General features: G+C 34.7%; 1 protein-coding gene across 3 annotated transcripts in view; it reads left to right on the top strand.

The window, feature by feature from the left end:
• The first annotated feature begins 3,464 nt into the window (after window positions 1-3,464).
• LOC149535138 (nuclear transport factor 2-like) overlaps window positions 3,465-21,864 on the top strand; it is a 56,669-nt gene continuing 38,269 nt past the window's right edge. The window contains exons 1-10 of one of the 3 annotated variants that reach the window (XM_089804920.1): window positions 3,465-3,654; window positions 7,991-8,043; window positions 8,141-8,278; window positions 8,403-8,706; window positions 8,826-9,073; window positions 9,164-9,350; window positions 9,490-9,608; window positions 9,688-9,753; window positions 10,156-10,234; window positions 10,326-11,080. In XM_089804920.1, the coding sequence (XP_089661046.1) occupies window positions 7,996-8,043; window positions 8,141-8,278; window positions 8,403-8,706; window positions 8,826-9,073; window positions 9,164-9,350; window positions 9,490-9,608; window positions 9,688-9,753; window positions 10,156-10,234; window positions 10,326-10,603 (1,467 nt within the window). In that variant the 5' untranslated portion in view covers window positions 3,465-3,654; window positions 7,991-7,995 and the 3' untranslated portion in view covers window positions 10,604-11,080. Of the gene's footprint in view, window positions 3,655-3,715; window positions 3,773-7,990; window positions 8,044-8,140; window positions 8,279-8,402; window positions 8,707-8,825; window positions 9,074-9,163; window positions 9,351-9,489; window positions 9,609-9,687; window positions 9,754-10,155; window positions 10,235-10,325; window positions 11,081-21,864 lie in introns of those variants that run through there. The other 2 variants (XM_089804921.1, XM_089804922.1) reach the window with 2 other exon arrangements.

The following is a 21,864-nucleotide window of genomic DNA, read 5'->3' as shown; positions in this document are numbered from 1 at the left end:
TAGATTTAAGTCTTCAAAATTATCGAATATTAATCCAATTTATTTTCTTTATCACTCACTTGATTATGTTTTCATCAATTGACGAAAATGACAAATGATAAATGTAGATGGAGTAAAAATCAAAGAAAGCTAAAATTAATGAAGAATAAAAAATGAGATTTCTTCATCTATTTTTGGTAAAATTCCTCAGCCAAAAAATTCGTCACAGTTTCATTAAATTTATCAGTACTGTGAAAATATCTACAGTAAAAATATAAGATTCTAGTAGAAAATCATATAGAAAGAAAGGAAGCCATGATGCAGATTGATTTTCATCTTTACCCAAATGAGAAATTCATGGTCTCTACTAACCACTACTTAACAAACATCTCTGTCATTAATTGCTTCGCTCAACATTGAAAGCAGACACCTCCTTCGTGCTTGAGTGCCTTCACTTGGACAATGCCAAACAATCAAACTCAAACGGAACATTTTGTTTTATTTACATCAATTACCAGTTATAATCTATACCAAGCTACCACCACCACTACAGGCTTTGTTGACATAATGTCGTTCGCTTTCTTCTTGTTCAAAACATGGCATGTTTTGAATTCTTGACGCTTGAAAATATTTAATAAAAGCTATACACAATGCCCCATCAAAAAAATTGATCCAAAACCAACAACATAATAGATTTTTTATAAGATTAAGAATATTAAATGTTACAAATTCTATTACACAAAATTCTACAAAATGTTACAAATTCTATTACACAAAATTCTACATCATCTAGCTCCCTGACTAGACATATATACTCTATATAAAAATTGTTAGATAAAAACTAATCATATGTGCATTCATACAGATTCAATCTAAGAAAACAAAGTAGAATCTGTAATAAATATAATAGCTCACATAAATCCTAGAATATCAATTAAGTGTTTGGGTGGACTTTTAGACCCATCTTGCAAGACCACAAGCCTTAGTAAATTTAGAAAAATCAGTAAATAATAGTAAATAAAAATTGAAAAGTTGTAGTAATATAATTTTTCTAGAAAGTTACAGGAATAAAGAAAATAACAAGGAAAGTAGAATTAATTAATAGAGATAGAATTTTATTCCATCTTGCAAGACCACAAGCCTTAGTAAACTTAGAAAAATCAGTAAATAATAGTAAATAAAAATTGAAAAGTTGTAGGACTATAATTTTTTAGAAAGTTACAGGAATAAAGAAAATAACAAGGAAAGTAGAATTAATTAATAGAGATAGAATTTTATTTTTTAGTAATTTCTAAAATTCAAAACTTGATGACCTAAATATTTTTGGCTATTTTGAAAATAAAATAGAATTTCATTTCTTAGTAATTTCTAAAATCTAAAATTTGAGGACAAAATTTTTTTTGGCTCATCGGAAAATAAAAAATGGAGGTGGTCTTACAACTTTTCCGTTGACATATTAAATTTGGGGAGCAAAGCTCCCACAATAAGCCTATCGGCTTAATAAAAATTGAAAAGTTGTACTACTATAATTTTTTTAGAAAGTTACAGGAATAAAGAAAATAACGAGAAAAGTAGAATTAATTAATAGAGATAGAATTTTATTCCATCTTGCAAGACCACAAGCCTTAGTAAATTTAGAAAAATCAGTAAATAATAGTAAATAAAAATTGAAAAGTTGTAGTAATATAATTTTTCTAGAAAGTTACAGGAATAAAGAAAATGACAAGGAAAGTAGAATTAATTAATAGAGATATAATTTTATTCCATCTTGCAAGACCACAAGCCTTAGTAAATTTAGAAAAATCAGTAAATAATAGTAAATAAAAATTGAAAAGTTGTAGTACTATAATTTTTTTAGAAAGTTACAGGAATAAAGAAAATAACAAGGAAAGTAGAATTAATTAATAGAGATAGAATTTTATTTTTTAGTAATTTCTAAAATTTAAAACTTGATGACCTAAATATTTTTGGCTATTTTGAAAATAAAATAGAATTTCATTTCTTAGTAATTTCTAAAATCTAAAATTTGAGGACAAAAACTTTTTTGGCTCATCGGAAAATAAAGAATGGAGGTGGTCTTACAACTTTTCTGTTGACATATTAAATTTGGGGAGCAAAGCTCCCACAATAAGCCTATTGGCTTAATACAAATTGAAAAGTTGTACTACTATAATTTTTTTAGAAAGTTACAGGAATAAAGAAAATAACGAGAAAAGTAGAATTAATTAATAGAGATAGAATTTTATTCCATCTTGCAAGACCACAAGCCTTAGTAAATTTAGAAAAATCAGTAAATAATAGTAAATAAAAATTGAAAAGTTGTAGTACTATAATTTTTTTTAGAAAGTTACAGGAATAAAGAAAATAACAAGGAAAGTAGAATTAATTAATAGAGATAGAATTTTATTTTTTAGTAATTTCTAAAATCTAAAACTTGATGACCTAAATATTTTTGGCTCATTTGAAAATAAAATAGAATTTCATTTCTTAGTAATTTCTATAATCTAAAATTTGAGAACATAAACTTTTTTGGCTCATCGAAAAATTAAAAATGGAGGCTTTGCTCCCCCAATAAGCCTATCGGCTTAATAAATCTACCTATCATTATTTTTATTTTCTATTTTTTTAAAAAATATACATGTTATTTTTTAAAGTTATAAAATTATGTAATTATTTATCTTACCATTGATTTGGCTAATGAAACATGACAATATTTTAGAAACCAGTACCCATATTTTTAGAATTTGTCATTCTTGAAATGTTTATATTGGTTTAATTTAAATTTTAAGATTTTATTTATTTTTTAACCTATCAATTATGATTTATATACTTATTATTATGCAAATATGTAGAAGATAGTGTAATCAATTTTTTTATTTCAATTTCAATTATTAAAAGTAAAATAGGATTAAAAAAAATAAAATTATGTAAGTTATAAAATTTTAACTTTATATGATGTTCAATTTATTAATTATCTTATATGATTACTTAAGATATTCTAATTAAAAAACTTCCACTTTTACCGATAAAAATAATAATTTATAAAATTTATTTTAATAATTTTAACTTTTTTTTTAAGACTTACTTAATTGTTTCAAATTTTTAGTTGTAGATTTTAATATAAAGGCAATCATTGAGTGTGAATTAGTCCCCCAAAAAATAGAAAAAGGAAAGAAACCACACAAGAAAATGCACTTCCTTTACATTGTTTTTTCTAACTTTTTAAAAAATTAACCAAGTCCTCTCCTTCGTATGGAAGTGCATTTTCGTGGCTGTATAGACGTTGCCCACAATTTTCCCCGTGATACCCCTAAGACCTAATAGGTGGTGAAGCCAAAATGAGAACATAATAAAAAGCACCAAGTACCAATTTGATTCGTGGGTGCGTCCCACGACCATGGGGAATTTAGGGCATACGTATAATAGTGGAAAATAATTCGTCGCGGAGGTTTTGGTTTTGAGCAAGGGAAACGTGGAAGCCCTTTGCAACGACTAGACTCTGAGGCGGCGGTGGAGAAGGAGAAGACGAAGAAGAAGAAGCGGCGGGGGACAAAAAGAAGAGAACGGGGTGAGGCGAGGCGAGGTTGCATTGCTTCTTTCATTAACGACAAGGCAGGCGTTCCTCGCCATCACATTCGCCCACTACTTCCTCTTTTACATCCACCTTTTTCTCAGGTCTGTTCCTCTGTCACAATGCCCGCCCTTTTAATGCGTTCTGGGACTTTAAATTTGTTTTTCAGGGCTTTCTGAAAGTTTTTGGGTTTTAGGTTTTGCGCTGCTTTCACGCAGGAAGGTATCATTTTTTGATCTGCGTTTAATGTTGGTTAGTTTATGTGATTGTTTGATTTTTTGGGATTCTTAATTGCATTTCATGATTTTTCTAGAGAAATCCTTGCATGGTCTGTGTCCCTTCAGTAAAAATCTATTGGGGCCATTCTCTCGGCTTGGCTGCTGGCTGTTGTCAGGCATGAGGTCTTCCTAAGCACCCAGGCAGGCGTAAGTTATGTTAAGATGGGAAACGATTAAGTTAAGGATTTTTTTACTGGGTTTTAGGTTTCATAAATTTTTAGTTAGGCCTATAAGCGATCTGACAATGGGGTGCTTGGATTTGACATACGGTGTTTTCTACTTCTATTTTTTAGTTGGTTATTGACAACCCAAGTGATTGATCTGGTAGTGCAAGTGGTAGTTTCTTTCATTTAGTTTTCATATAGAGGATCATGACTTGTTCTTTTAGATGTTGATGCTATCTTTAAGGTTTTTGAAGCATTTGTCCTTAGCTTCGCCTAATCTTCCTTGATTAATGATATTTGCATGATCGCATGATGGTTGTTTCTAATTTATCAATTTAAAATGTGACATGCGCAGTATGTTTTTTAATCAAATTTTTTGGATATCGATAATAGATATGTATTGAGATTTGTTTCTGTTGTTTAGTTATGTTCAAATCAATGTATATACCTTTAGGTTCTATAAATCAACGTAATAGTATATGTGCAGGATGCGTTTCATCAAGTTTTGAGATTTTCATATCCTTAGAAATGCATTTCTAGGTTTTAAGCAGTTATGAGATCAGTGTATCTACCTTAATAGTATTTCAAACATGCATCAAAACATGACGAACATCTTTGGTTTAGGAATCTAGGACACATGCAGTATTTGCTGTTTTGTTATTTTGAAGGAGGCTCTACTATGGTTCTAAGTTGACGTGAACGCTTATATTCGTACCTTTATGGTACAATTTTTCGCGGTCTTGACTTTCCTAGGGATAAGTTGGTTTCGAATGATATATTGAATAAAGCTATATGGAAAAATTGTCTCAGAGGCCTGTGCGAGCAACCAATGAGCATGCTGTCTAGCTTCCAGGATTTCTTTGTATGTGTCTGGCTTGAGTGATATTATTGCTTTTGCTTGCCATGCTCGTATATTTTCTAAGCTGGGTTTGTAGAAAGAGCTACTGGTATTGTCATTTTATGATAGTGAATCCCTCGATTATGAATGCCTGTTTGCATTAGGTCTCGCTAATCTCTGGGTCCTCTGTCATTCCATTTTTAAATATTCTCCATTTGGGTAATAACTTATAGGTGTCAACTTTACTGTGGCTTTTCATGACTCAGTCATCAAGTTCTTAAAGATAAAGCTTCTATAACAATCTTTGGAGAGTCCTCTAGGGTTTTTCCAGATGGGCAAAGTTAGACAGGAGCTGGTAAAATCTTGGTTTGAATCTGTTTTTCATTACCGAGTTTATTCCCAATTGTAAAATAACTGCAGACCCCAAAATCTTTTAATGGTCTTATTGTTAACAGTTTGAGCAACTCTCCATACCTTTGCAAATTTTATTAGTTTTTATTCATGGATTGCACATTCTCATCATTTCATGAATGTCTTATCTTCTTGTTGCAGTGTAGTACCTTGGGTTAACTCGCATAAATTGTATGTTTTCTTGTAGTAGTTTATATTCATTGGTAGTTGTAGACGCTCAAAAATGGTTCGCATCGACCTCATCACTTCGTCATACTAACTTGTCCCATTTTCTCATTCTACTAACTTTGATCTTTTGGCCAGATTGACCATATTTTGTCATTTGTATCCCCTTTCACATCAATTTCATATCAACTTGAAATCATATCAAATCAACTCGAAATCATGTCAAATAAACTCGGAATCATATCAAATCAACTCGAAATCATATCAAATCAACTCGGAATCACTCAAAATCGGTCCTAATCAACCCAAAACATATCAAACATCTCAAATCAATCATCATTTATCTGCTCCTAGGCATTGTTGTGGCTTTCAGTGCCTTGGAAACCTATCAACTTATCAATCTTATCAATCTGACCTTAGTACTGTCATGGCTCTCAGTACTAGGTCAAAATATCATTCATGTCATTCAATCTTTGACGTTGTTGAGGCTTTCAATGTCAGATCATGGCATCATCAACCATTTTAATAATATTGACAATGTTTGTCAGTGTTATTATGATCGAACCTTATCAATCAATTTCAATCCTGTAGCATTTACAATGTCGGTTAAATGTTACATTTCAATTTATTAATGTCATGTGTCCTTGGCATGTTATCAATTTCGATCTATCAATTAATTTGACCATGGTTTTGGTCTACCTTTTCATCATCTTATTCGATATCCATTATTGTCACATTTTCATCAAAGGATACGGTCGCATTCATTTAATCAATTTGGCCAATCATTTGCTAATTTTCTCTATAGGATTAAATAACCCATAATTTAATCCTATTCCTTCTAATTATTCTTCCCAATTATCATTCTCAATTAATTAATTTTATTAATTAATTGATTCATTATCTGCAAACCATGAAAATTCTTAATTTGTTAAGTTCCATTTTTCATCATTAAATCCATTTTCTACTAATTCTTATTTTTTGGAATAAGAGGATTTTTAATTCAAATATTCCATAAAATATTGCGTCATCATGACACTTGGATGTGACACCTCGTGGATCCTCCTTTGACACTTGGCTGAGATTTGTCATAATCAAATATTATTACCTCTTACGCATGTCCCTATTTGGCTTATTCGTCATAGATTCTTGGCTTTAAATGGGTTGAGGAATCTTACGACGCATCATAGATTCTCTTCCAAATTTGACTTGCATGTGCTATAGACTCTTACTTTTGGCATATACTATCATATGCGTCATAGGAATCTCTTGCCACATCGCATGTCTGTGGGTGACAAATCCAATGCTCTCACCCTCCATGAAAATTATAAAATGGACACCCTTCCTCTCATTTCGGATCTAGAATGCTTAAGTCTTGAGTCTTTGAATCTTTGAGTTTTTGAGTCTCTACCAATTTGCATTTTGCAGTTTTGCTCTCACGATAAAATCACACTTCAAGTATTCTCATGGCTTTATCCCTATCATAGGCTTTTGCTTCAATCTTGTGTGCACTATAGGCGAATTGGAGCTACAATCATTTGGAGAAGAAAGGAGGACATGGGAGCTACAAACAGATAAGGGAGTTTTTTATTATGTTTGCTTTCTTTTGATTAGTTTGGCTTTCATGGTAGACTAGTGGGTGCTAATACATGTTGATTGAGTTTGTGATTTGCTCATAGTGTGTTATGCTTTTAACCCGTTTTTCTGGTCCTACAGTAGTATTCTATTATATTTTGTTAACCGTGTCAAGTTTCCCTTTGCATTAGAAACAAACCTTTGAAATTTTTGGACATGTTTCACTGAGTTCGGAATACTGGACACTTTAGTGTCCCTTTAAGAGATGCCTGCAGGCCATAGGGGATCACTTCCATGAAGGGGATTAGGATAGCCAACAAAATTCTGAGTATTAGGAAATATGTGCGGGTTAAAATTATCTGAAATTTGAAGTGGCTGGATGATTATTTCTTACCTAACCAATGTAAAGTTAACCAGGTTTGCAAATCAGAAAACTAGAAAATAAGCATGCAAGTTTTTTTTTTCCTGCACAGGCCAGCTAATATATATACTAAAATGTTTGATAACCCTACAGAAACAGGTTATTGGTTCTTTTTGAACCAGGATAACCAATCACTTAAAAAATCAGACTTTGCTAAAACTTGGAAGAGTGAACGAACCCAAATGAATCTGAGCTCCACTTTTTTGGTGCCAAAGCTGTGCCACTTTCTAAAACAAGCTAAAGTGTCCTGTTCCTGTCTTTGCTCAATAATGAATTCAAATTACTAAGCTCCAAATTGCTGAAGACAAACATGATAAAATAAGGAAAACAAATTCAACAGCCATGTCTTCCTATTTGACTTGTATAGTCTTTGAATCTTGGCATGAAACCTGTAGTGGGGAAATTTGAAATAGACTTGGAATGATCTGTCTCTTATTTTACTTGGAAATTTGAAATAGACTTGGAATGATCTTGAGCGAGTGTCTACTAGACTAGTAGCCACAGAAAGAATTATCTTGTTTACGTTGATGATGGGGAGTTCTTTACTTAATTTTTGCTTGGCTAACGTGTTTGTTTTGTAACTTAACACAGAGAGAATGGAAGCCCAGCAAGCCGTTTCTGTTGTCGTACATCCTGCACAAGTGGTACGTACAGTCATATTAATGTTTATTACCGATTTTTGGTGTAGCGGTTCAATTGGAGTACAACTGATATTGTCTTTCACATTTCCATACATGGCAGGTTGGGAACGCCTTTGTGACCCAGTATTATAATGTTCTTCTTCAATCACCACAAATGGCTTACAGATTTTATCAAGATTGCAGTAAACTTGGCCGGCCAAGCCCAAATGGTGAATTGCTCACAGTAACTACTATGGAGGTATTTCATGAAATTAAATGCTAGCTTTGATGGTCTGGAATTAAAGTACGGGGACCTAGTTTTATGTTTTCAAAAATATTTATCGCTTTACTTATGTTTACTTGCCTGTTGTTTGTGGAGGCAGGGTATCAATCAAATGATAATGTCCCTGGACTACAGTGATTTTAAGCCTGTGATCAAGACAATTGATTCACAGGAATCGTATAACAATGGCGTATTGGTCCTTGTAACGGGATCATTAAGTTTTAAAGCCAGTGGAACACGCATGTTCACCCAGTCCTTTTTCCTTGCTCCTCAGGACAAGGGTTTTTATGTATTAAATGATGTTTTAAGATACATGGATGAAGAGCCAGAGCACCCAAAGCAGGATCTTGAGTTGGTGAAGGGACTTGCAGAGAAGGAATCTACTGTTTCACTCCCTGAGCCAGGTAAACTAAGTGTATGACATTTTTGGTTATTGGATTTGTAGGACAAAGTACAATTCAAAATTCTGTTATTCTATGCGAATGAATAGTTGGGTACCCAACAATCTATTTTTTTTTTTCAGCTCCAGTTGTTGAGCCTGAGTCAGTGACTGAGAATGGTCACATCGATGAATCCCCAGTTGTAGAGCAGGAGTCCCCAGCTGAAGAAGAATGTCAGTCCACAGAGCAGGTCCAGATTCCAGAAGTACCTGTTGTTGAAATCGAAACTGTAACTGAGCAACAGACTCAACCTGTCAACAATGAAGTTAAACCTGCACGCGAAGCACCAGCTGTAGTCCATGATGTTGTGAAGAAATCGTATGCATCAATTGTAAGTACTGTTGAAGATTTTCACGATAAGCAGTATTGTGCAACATCCTCAATTATTTTCTTATATTTTTTTTATTGGCATCTTCTATAGGTTAAAGTGATGTCAGAGAATATAGCACCTGTGGTCGCAGTTCAGAAACCTCCTACAGTGAGAACTGTATCTGTAAGTGTTGAGCGCCAACCAAGTAATTCATCTCTGACAAAGGCACCTGCTATTGAGTCTTCTAGTTCGGTTCCTGCTAATGGAACTGACAACAGTACTCTAATTGATTCTGAAGGTTGTGCTTATTCTTGTATTATGTCAAACCTTTGGAATTCGTTTTGTCTGTTTACAGATTTGTTCTAAGGTTTGTAAACTTTTTGCTTGTATTTTGTCTTATTGCCTGGGCTGATGATTTAATGTTTTCTTGTCTGTAGGAAATGGATGCTCCATCTATATCAGAAACCTACCTTATAATGCTACTGCATCTCAACTTGAGGAAGAATTTAAGAAGTTTGGAGCAATCAAGCCTTCAGGTGTACAAGTGAGGAGCAAGGTACGGTCTCTGCTGAAGTGCGATGCACATTTCTTCTTATTCCTTTGATTCCAAAGTGCTGATTTCAATTTTTTTGCAGCAAGGGGGATTCTGCTATGGTTTTGTTGAATTTGAAACAGCAGCCTCTGTCCAAACGGCACTGGAGGTATGTAATTGGTATCAAACAGTGGCAATTATTTAATATTGTTCTGCTATATTTTTGTGCTTTGCTTGTAGGAATATTGTTTACAAGATCTTCATTTTTATTATTATAGGTTACTTTTGATCGTGGGTTAGTATGTTATAAAATCAATGTTCTATTCTCGTGGACTGTACAGATAATACTAAATGGCAGTGACACTATTGACCCTGAAAATATTTTGAAATGGCAACCTCTATGCAGTATATATGTTTTGTTATTTCCCAATTCACTGGCTATCTGGGAGGCACTTATTCCTCTGTTGTTTTTCTAATTAACAGATCTTTGGTTTTGTTATTGATCGGTGTCTTCGGAAATTAAATTTATTGTTGTCTTTGGAAATTTAATTTATATTGTTGTTTATTTTAGGCTTCTCCTATTACTATTGGTGGAAGACAAGCATACGTAGAAGAGAAGAGGCCAAATTCTGGTGCTAGAGGAGGTCCAGGTATTTAAACATTAGATGTTGGCTTACAAAGATACTTTGTCAGGTCTCTTCTATTTGTTAGGTGTTCACGGCATTTTTATTTAAATTTCAGCTACTCGAGGACGGCCTGTTCCTGTCAGAGGTGCTTTCAGGAATGATGGAAATAGGGGACGTGGGGCTTATGGGAGTCGAGGGAATGGAAGAAGTGAATTTTCCAATAGAGGTGACTTTGGAAACAGGGGCAGGGGTAATTTATCTGGACGTGGCAATCTTGCAGAGGACCCAGAAGGATTCCAAAGGGTTGAACAATTTCGGAATAGTGTGAGAGGTGGTAGGCGAGGTGGAATGGTCACAAGTAATGGGCCTAGGGTGGGTTCTGTTGCTGCATGACATGGCTAGAAGATGCTTCTTGCGGCTTGTTTATATGACACACTTGTTTTCTTGCAGAGCTTACCAGCTTTAAGTTGGAATTTTGATAGAAAACTGTAGCTTTCTTTCAAGCAGGCTTCCATTACAGGGCCGGCAAAAATGAAAGTTTAAGCATTTGTACTGGGAACAATTTTGCATCCATTCTATTAATTTGGAGTTTACTTTATTCAATTTCAAATTAGAATTTAGGGAGTGCAGTTGGGTATTTATTTTCTTTGAGAAGTCCCAACTCAAGTTTTGATATGAGATGTTTTCTCACTGGAAATAGCTTTATATAATGAGTGAGTCATTAAGCTATTTAGTTGCTGTAAATGGCTTGATCGGATAACCTTGGTGCTAGTCAGTACAGAATTGCCAGATTCTTTATATTTGTCACATTTTGAAAGGTTTGTGCATATGGGAAGAAAGTATTCAATGCAACTGGGGTTTCTCAAATCACATTATCACTGTCGATCATATAATGTATGACCAAATTTTTATTTATCGTCAGTTATATTCTTTGCGGTATCTTTTTAATTTATTTATAATAGTTTGACGGCTTCTCTCTTAGATGTAAGGAAGGGTCTGGTTAGAGAGGCAATGCTCATGGTGTAGCTCTAAATTTGGAATAATAGAAGAACTTGTTGAGGAAAAATGAATATTTGGAATAATAGAAATGGTCAAGATGCTAACGTCTGTTTATTTTTTCTTTTTACTTTTTAACTGAGTTTGATGCTTGATAATAATTTTATCTTAGGGTACAAGTGTTCTATAGTTTTTTTTGTTTTGGTGATCAGAATGATGTGCAAGTCCATATTCATTTGAAGCATCAGTTGTTAATGTAGATTTTGTGTTGTAATGCTAGGCTTAATTTTTATATATATTTTAGTATGGGGAGCTCTATTTGAATCATAATTGCAAGTGGTAATAGCAATATCAGGCCTGTTACTTTGTGTGGGGGATTCCATTCACATATAGTTGGGCTGTACACGGGCAAGTCTTAGTGATAGAATAGGTTTTCCAGGACGGATCATATAAGGGGATGTGCAGAGGCAGGTGCGAGGGGACGATTGAATGTTTATAATTACTTTTAAGGCAAATCCTGCATGAATAATTATCTGGGTATCATCTGAGCCATAGGTGGCCAAGGAGATAGAGCACCTAGCCTTGAGTCTAATATTTTTGGCAGTGAGCTCTTCATTGTATGTAGGCGAAAATTGCTTCAATACGCAGTAGAGAAAACCATACGGAAGTAATTTTTTCTCGAGCATTATTCGACCGCGCCTAGGGGTTATTTACAAAGTCTGTTTGTGGAAGTACCATGGAACTGATAATATAGTGTTCCAATTGATTCACTGCTGAGTGCAAATGACGTTTAGACGCAACGACAGTATATCTATTCTAATTTTAAATAATGATCAACACAAGAGCAGGCTATCGGATTGCATCAACCGTCTTAGAAAAATGTTACACGCGTGGTTTCTCACTTTTTCCCACCCAGTCGAAATAGACAGTACTATATTCAGGGCGTGCCATTATGTATACCTACAATAAGAGTTCCAATCCGATTCTAAGTAAATAGTACCACATTGTTTATCTCCCAACATTATGACATGCCTCGCTGGTTATAGCGTGGGATCCCAAGGCTTCTAGTGAGGAACACAAATGCTGCATTAGTCGAAGTATACAAAGGTAAATGGTTGATTCATCATGTGAGTAACATATTTTATTTTGCATAAGAAATAGAGGCATGCATATGGGAGGGGTCTATATTATGTATTCCGATTATATGGATTTGTGATTTTTTTTTCCAATTATGATTTGTAAGGGTTTCTTTCATCTTTCTATATACATATATAACACACACAGACTAAAAAATTAAGAAGTATACATAATTCTAAAACTAAATCATCTTATAGTGTGAATCTATGAATCTAGTATGGATCTATGAATCTAAGTATATTTGATCAAGATTATGGAGAAAGTCAACACATTCGTATTGAATTACTGAATTATAAAATAAGTTATGAAAATTTAAAATATAGATCTTTAAATTTAAAGTTTATAACATGATTCACTCATAGAAGAGCGAAGGTTAAAGTTTGTGATTTCAATCAGGAAAATTTGTGTACTTTTGAGTGAAAAGTGACATCCACATCACGAGGAACCAAATTGGTTCCACTAGTAGTAGAGGGTATTGTGACTCATATTCCTCATCATCAACATCAATGAAATTGGCTCTAGCAAGATCCTAGATGGTCATATCTAAATAGAGAGTCTCATGTTCTACATTCCAAAGCTTCTCAAGCCCCTTCTTGTACTTGGGATCCTTTTGTCAACAATTGCAAATTGTTGGGAGTGAACACAAGGTCTTGCCTTTTTTGCAGCCAACCCATTACAATTGACTGAGTGGATTATGGAGTAAGTACTCCAATGTTGTGCAATTGTAGAAGAGTTTGCAACCTAGAGAGCCCATGAAGGCACCACCATTTAATGGCATCCATCCTACTTTCCCCCCCATAGAAATAGGGTGAAAATCATTTCTTGAGATGATTGCAACAAATTCATTCCTCACAATCACCCAAATTTTTGGATCTTGGAAGATTTTAGTTGGTGCTCTCTTATATCCTTTTGCAACTTTTGCATCTCTAAATGGTGCGACTCTACTTGGAAGGTGAAGATAACACAATATAATTGAATATTATCAAATATCAATAACACAAACATTGGATAATATAAACACAAACATTTGATAAGCACTGCAGTACCTTGGGGATAGAGCATATGCGAGGAGGTGAAAAGGTGTGGTAATTTTGTTCCATTGATGATGAACAATTGCTTCCACCTTTTTTTGTAAAAAGTGTCCTGAGAATCATTCTCCCTTTGTATGACTTGAGATATAAGATATGAAGAGTACTTATCATTAGTGATAATATTTAATATTTAATGATAATACCTATCATTAGTGACAATTGCTTCCACCTTTTTGTAAAAGGTGTCTTGAAAATCATTCTCCCTCAGTATGACTTGAGATATGAGATACAAATACTACTTATCATTAGAGATATAAAGCAGAACTTACCGATTTAATATTTTCCAATAGTGTCCATGGAATCATAAATATCCTCGAGGCATGGCTCAACAGTGTCCGTAAAGCAAAGCATTGCCATAATTGTATCAGTGAATTCCAACACATAATCCACACAACCCCACCAATCATCATCTAGTATCATTACTTATAATTTTTTGGGCCCTCGCTGTATTGAAATTCATCCAAATCCCCATTGCGAGCTAATGACCATCTGTGCTAATACTTCCTTTAACCTCAGAAGCCGTCTCAAGACGATTGTGTGAGGCAAAGTGGGTTTCATTTAGTATCATTACTTTTACTGTTTGGGTCCTTGCCATATTGAAATAAATTTATCTGACTGCCACAAGTTGTCTCAAGACGATGTGTGAGAGGCAACATGGGTTTGAACAACATAAGAACATGTTAAACTCAATTTATAAATGCATTTGAAATATGTTTTTGATTAAGTAAAACAAGTTTTGAAAGGTGCCTGAAACCTTGTATAAGACTAAAGATTTTCAATGAGCGCATAAACCATAGGTGCAACAAAAACAAACGCAGGACTAGTCACCCCACAAACTAAGGGTAACCAAGGTGACAAAAAAGCCTATCACCAGACAAAATAAAGGATCCAACAAGGAGGTAGGGCCAGATACATCACGATTTGCCCTTTGATTTAGAGCCTTCCCTGCATGATTGAAGATTCATTTCTAAAGGAGGAGCAGATGGCCTAGATTTCTTTCCTTTTACCACAGTCCAACCATCCTCCACCTTTGTTGCCTCAGCAGTCCAATTCCTAGAGGAAACAAAGAGTCCAGGGGAATTTGAAAAAACAACAATCTCCCTAAAAGAGCTCGAAGTTGACTGGTCACCCACTGAACTAGGAGGAAAGTCTAGTACAGGGGCGGGGGCAGGAGGGGAAACAGGGTCCTGACCCCCAACAAGACCAGGAGGAACACCCAGAACCGGGGCGGGAGAGGGACTAGAGATACCAAATTCCATCTCTGCCGAAGAAACATGGACAGAGGAAACAACTGCAGGCAAGGGAGGAACAGAGGAGGGCTCCAAAGCAACAGGAGAGCCGACCGGGATGGTTGGCGTGGCAGCCACCTGAGAGTCCAGAGAAGAGTCACCATCCCCAACGGGAGGGGCTTTGAGCATAGTGTAATGATCATTCGAAGCATTCTTCCACCAAGGAAACTTTTTTGGTCTAGATTTATCAGAGGAGCAACGAGCCGCAAGGTGACCAGTCTTGCGGCACTTACGGCAACGGAAGGAGATACCTTCATAATCGAGGCACTGGATCCAAGCTCCAAATGGAGAAGCCAAATAAATTTTCGCTGGGAGACCCTTGGAGATGTCAACCTCAACTAGTATCCGAGCATAAGTGGTGCGATACACATTGGAAGAAGCATTATCCATTTTGGTCTAGATTTATCAGAGGAGCAACGAGCCGCAAGGTGACCAGTCTTGTGGCACTTACGACAACGGAAGGAGATACCTTCATAATCGAGGCACTGGATCCAAGCTCCAAATGGAGAAGCCAAACAAATCTTCGCTAGGAGACCCTTGGAGATGTAAACCTCAACTAGTATCCGAGCATAAGTGGTGCGATACACATTGGAAGAAGCAAGAAATCCCAAATGGCCTTCCCCCACGACCTCCAAAATAGAATCCACCCAAAGGTGAAGGGGAAGATTCGACAATCTGACCCATAGAGGGATCTTGTTAAAAGATTCCGTAGACGGGTCAAAATTCGTGAACTAGGGTTTAGCCATCAAGGGGAATTTCTCATTCCAAGAGAGACCCCGACGAAGAATAGTGTTTCTATATTCAATTGAATCGAACTTCACAATGAAAAAACCCCTAGCAACAAGGTATATTTGAGCGGTACTTGATAAAAAGGGTTCCCAAACATGGCCAATCCATGCATGCAAGTCCAAAAGGGAGGGCCAAAAATCCTTGAAGTGAGAAATAATTACTGAAGAGGAGAAATCATCCAACTGTTCAGAGATATCCTCAACAATAGCCGGATCTAATTCCAAAATCAACGAGTCGCAAACAACAACTGGCACAGAATCCCTAGACTCCAACCTCACATTCAAACCCCCAAAGCCGCCTTGGGAGCCTGACCTAGCATGCAAACCACCTAAGTTAGCCTTGTAGGCCGCAACATCTGCATAAGATAGGGCATATCTACGAGCCTCAACCGTTGACCCCATACCACCACACAATGGAGAAGCCAACCCAGAAGGAACAAAAGAATTGCCAATACTAGGCCCAAAGGCTACAGACAGGGAAGGAGCCCTAGCAAGGGCATCATGCAGAAGAGTAGACGCAATAACCCTACCCACAGGAGAGCCCTTCTCGAGTGAGGACACAGACAAAACTAGCACAGAGGGCGTTGGAGGCATAAAGCAGGCATCCCAGGAAATAGACGCAGGAATAGCCCCTGGCGCCATAGCTAGCCGACACAAGGGCAAATAGTTCAAAATGGTGCACAGGTGCGAGAAGGAGCTGGGGAATTATATACATTTGAAATATGTTAATGTAAACAACACACCATAATATTATGCAATTCAACAATATATGGTGTGGAGGGAACATGTCTTCACTTCAAATATGTTTTGAATTAATAACCATATTATCGACTACATTCTTATGTTTGCTAAATAATTGAGGTTGTCATTGGAAATTTTAGATATTACCATTTTCTTTTTGATCCTTGGTGTAGGATTTTGCATAAGACAATATGTCAAGTGGCATTACACGTTCACTCAAGGTCTACCATTCTCTGTTATACAATGAAAATATGTGCAACAATACGAGGATGATAATTTGATAAGAGCACTAAAGGTGGATCTCACATATAAAGTGGAAATGAGATAATAACTATCACCATCTAAAGTGAAATTCTCTTACACGATGTCTGGATGCAAACTACCAAATGTGTACATTGCAAACTACAATGCAATGCATTATCCCAAGCAATCTTACGTAAAGTGTGATTATGACTAATTAATTATGCCAAAACCCATCTTAAGTGCAACTTAGGGGAATGCATTTAAACTCACAATGCTATATGACAATGTAAGATGGGTCTCCTCGACTACTAGGTCATGTAAGGTATACATGTACAATATGTAAGTGCAAAAGTAATGAAATACAATCTCTCACAAAGTAGTGCATTGCTCTTGCATGAAGCAAGAAACCATGCCAATTGTAAAAGATATGTCAAAGCATGTACAAGCCAAGTACATGAGGCTTCCAACAAGTTGTCTAAATAGTGTAGCATCAAAAAGTGGTGTGGAACACTTAAACTCAAGCTTGACAATTGAAAGAAAGGGAGTAGGTGTGGGCTTGAGATCGGTCCAATCAAGTAAGTCAAGAACATACTTGGGTTTAGGAATTATGATCCTTGTTGAGGGATGTGTGATTTTAGTATTAAGAAAGTAGTGTAAGCCCAAGCCTATCATATAAAATATATATTGCAAAGAATACTTGACACTAACAATGATGCATGAAGTAGTACTTGTTATGATCAAGATGTCAACATAGAGCACCAATATCAAGAGAGAGTCATCCTATCGCAAAATGTGAAGATTTGGATCTAGATGAGTCTAGGTGAACCCTTTTGAGAGAAGAAAAGAATCCATCTTCTCATACCAAAGCTTATTTGAGGCTATAGAATTCCTTAATGTCCAAACCATAGAACTTGCCTATATGAATCCCTATGGCCACTCCATATAAATCTCCTCAAGAAGATCCCCATGTAGAAATGCACTCTTCACATCCATCTAATGTACAACCCCACCATGAGCTGTAGCAATAACAAGTGTTAAACAAATCGAGTTCAGCTTGGCTATGCGTGCAAAGGTCTTAGTATAGTCAACACTTAGAACTTGTGAGAAATCTTTTGCAACCAATCTAGCCTCATACTTGTCCACACTTTGATCTACTACAAACTTGGTTTGATATATCCATTTATGTTGAACCTTCTTTCTTCTCTTAAGAAGAGGAACTAAGTCCCATGTGTGATTCCTCATCAAAGAATATACTCTTCCTTCAGGGGTAAGTCCCACTCATGAACTCCTAATGCTTCATGAAATGATCATCAATTTAATGCTCTGGGCCATTCGGTTGCCCAACCTGTAGGAAGATAGGGGTGTGACCTGGTAGTGCAAAGGTCGCATGGTAATGGAGCGATGAGCGAGAATTGTATGCAAGCATGTGGAAAAGAGTGATGATGTGATCTTGTCCTTCGAGTGTTTGAAGGATCCCAGACAAGTGAGCTTTCTCAATCAAGAGTGTCATGATCCCAAAGAGGTCTAGTGGAAGAAGATAAAAGGATTGTCCTCAATTATACTTGGACTTTGAGATGCTGTAGTCTTGTGAGTTGGGGTTGAGGGAGTATCATCATCGGAATCACTATCATCATTATCAATTTTCACAAGAGGATTAGTGGATAGCAAGCTAGGATAACTTTCCTCAAATTGAACACTTCTCTCTTAGAAAATCACATATATCCCTAGATCCATTAGTTTAAATTCCTTAACACTTTGAGGTTCCAATGCATTGTGTTTTTTGCATATGCGTTCCTAGGCTGGACAACAAAAGAGTTTGAAGTGTTTCACAATTGGTTTTCTTTCACACCAAGCCTTAAAGGGAGTGATTCCATCCAAACCTTTATGAGGAATTCTATTTTGGATGTGATTGACACAAGTTATAACTTCAACTCGAAATGCTAGATCAAGAGACTTAGCATTAATCATGTAGGCAACCATTTCCTTAAGAGATTTATCATTTGTTTTTTCAACATCATTATGTTGTGAAGTATATACAAATGAATTCTGAAGATGAATCCCCTAAGTGTACAAAGGTCCATAAGTCTCAAGTTTACATATTCCCTTCCAATATCTATACATTTGTTCTGAATGCCTCTTGGCAAATGAAATTCGGAATGCTCAATCATCCACTGTACATGTCATAGGGTATGAAAGGCTAAAAGAATATACATATGTAGAAATAGAAATATATCATCCTCCTCAGATCCATGATACAAAGGACGATAAAATAAATGAAACCATCAACCATAAATGATATATCCATCCACCATAAAAGATATAAAATCCATCATAAAATATAACCATCCTCCTCAGATCCATTGCACAAATCACGCTAGACTTACCTTGGTAGTCTCTCAGAACCTCGGCCCCCTAGTGATCCCTATGTGGCCATTAGTATCCTCTCATACTGACAAGGCATACTACGAATGTAAGGTCGCAACCAAGCATTCTCTCTACTCCCATCTTAGTCTGTACTAGCACTTGAGGCATGGGCGAGAACATACAAAGACTCTTATTAGGTTCATTTTACTCTCATTTAGTGTAGTGTTTTCACTTATTAAACAAATTACAATGGGTTACACTGGGAACCACTTAGGGCCCTAACCCCCATTGCAAGCCACTCCCCGACATTACATATAGATAACCTACCCTAGGCTCATAAAAGTATGAATCAAAGAATCATATTAAATCACCTCAGTCCTATACAAGTGACGAGAAAGTATCAAAAGATAATTCACAATAACACATCAGTTCTCTATAAGCAACTGGAAAACATCCCAAAATATTGATTGAAGACTCATAATGGTTAAGTCAAATATGTCATAGCATGACATCACCAAGAATAAATCATACAAAAACCTCAGTCCTATAAAAGCAACTGGAAAGCAATCCAAGTACAACTGATCGAAGACTCAAAAAGGTTAAGTCAAGTAGGCCATACATTCACTTTAGCATCACACAAGAACACTGGAAAGCAATAACAATCAATAGATCAACACACATCATAGAGTATACCCGACACATTACCATGATTGGCTTTAAAGGATCGAAATCAAATCATCATAACATTACAAATGGAGAACTCCCAAGCCTCTAGTAACATCGTAAGACTGGTCAAAGCTAGGTCAACCCAAACCTAAAGCACAACATCAAACGAACAATAGTGTTGGTCATAGTTTGGTTTAGTCTTTAAAACACAGTTTTAGTTTACAATAAGGTTTTAATTTTTGTTTCACAATATAAGTTTTCGAGCAACAAACTTTGCACTTTAACCCTTAACTATATAACCCAATTCTTATGTTTGAACTAAAATGTATAGATACCCTTATCTTATGATATAATCGACAATTTGTCATTTAATATTTTAATAAATAATTTATTTTAAATTATTATTTTACTAAGTAATATATATTTTTTATTAATCAAAATTTCTAAAACAATGATATCATGAATAAGTTTAATCCTAATTCCATAATATTTGATTAAACATCATTTAATTAAATTGAACCAAAAATTATGAACGAAACTACCTCAGTACATTATTAATTATTAATTAATAGAATTGTTAATAAAAATTATTAATTTTAAAAATAAATATAATTTACAATTCACTAATTAATTAAATTAATAATTAATAATATTTAAAAATTACCAATAATAATCAAATTAATTTTTTTTAAAAAAAAAATAATAAAATAAACTTAAATTTTTTTTTTTATAAAAGTGTTTTTAGAGGCCCGCCGGCCTAACATCTTGTGGCTGTAGGTATGACTGCTGCTACAGGCAGTAGCACGGAGTACTGCTATTGTGTAGCAATAATACCTGCCGCATGCAACCATAAAGGCCGTGGACAGGGGGGATGGGGAGTGGGGTTTAATAGCCCTGCCCACTCCCTTATATATATATATATATATATATATATATATAAAGTTTTTTTTTATAAAAAAATAAATATCATCAACCCCCCCTACACACTTTTTTTTAAATATAATTTTTTAAAAAACATTTGCAACCCTAGCCTGATAGGAAAAATTCGATTAACCATTCGAATTGCTAAATTAATTTAAAAAAAAAAAAATCAAACCCTCCCTGGTTTAATATCTAATTTGCAAAATTAATGGATGAGGATTCTAAGATGTTTCAATCTCTATATATTCAGAAGATTTAATCATGCATAATAGAATTTCACAATATTGAAACACTCGTCATAGAGAATCATTCAAATAACCTTTTCACAGACATGAAGAAGACAAGAAAAGAAAAACTGTAATATATTGTGCAAATAATCACAAGCATCTACTTGGACTCTGATGCTAATCGGTATGCCCCAAAAAGATTGTGAGAGAAATTTCTCCTCTCAAAACCTTCTCTCTTCCGAAATCCTTGTCTCTTTACAAAATTTGTAGTCCCTCGAAAATAAACCCCCAAATTGTGATATGGAGTTCTCTCCTAAAATTGGGGCATTATGCGTTCACTCGAGAGAACTCCTTGCTCATCGGACTTCAACTCTAAATTAAATTTTCTTTATCTGTTCTTTATCTTTTCCATGCACGTTTTTGAATTTATTAAATAATTTTATTTAATTTTCACTTGACCTCTCTTTTAATTAATTTATTAATTGTCAATCTCATGCGCACTTTATGTAATTAAAATATCCTTATTAAATTCACTAGTTTTTATCTTTTAATTAATTTCTTATATTTTAATGTCATGCATACATCATGCAATCTTGAAACTTTTAATAATTAATTTCTTTTTCCACTTCTTAATTTATTTTCAAACGTTTAATTGATAAATTATTTATTAACTTAAATAATAATAGTATTTAACATTTATTTAAAATGAACTCTAAATATATTATTATTAAATTAAATAAATATTATCACATTCTAGAATTACAACTTATAACTTTTATCTTCAAATTTAATTCTTTTTATTTAATTATTTTCTCAATTAATTAAATATAATTAAATATTAAAATATCATAATAATTTTTCATTAAATTAAATCATTAATATAATCTTTTAATCTGATCTAATTAATAAAAAAATCACCAAGAACTCATAAAATAAAATACAAAAACCCAACAAAGAAAAACATATACAAATTCAAACTAAAGGGCTATAATCATGAATTAACGTCATCTAACGCATTTGGAAGGTAAACAACTTAGATACTTGTCTTAATTTTCTAGGACAAATGGCTTAAAGGTTTAGGATTTGGACTTAAGAATTTATCTCACCTCTTTTACCATTGAGATAATGTGATAGGGTATGCTCATCCTGACAATTCAGGGAAGTCGATACCCGATACCTGCAACTTGCATA

Source organism: Cupressus sempervirens, chromosome 10 (assembly GCF_028749045.1).
Source record: "Cupressus sempervirens isolate cs-2001-9-10 chromosome 10, ASM2874904v1, whole genome shotgun sequence".
NCBI lineage: Eukaryota > Viridiplantae > Streptophyta > Pinopsida > Cupressales > Cupressaceae > Cupressus > Cupressus sempervirens.
Note: the sequence above shows the minus strand (reverse complement) of the source record. Positions and strands in the feature narration are given on the sequence as shown.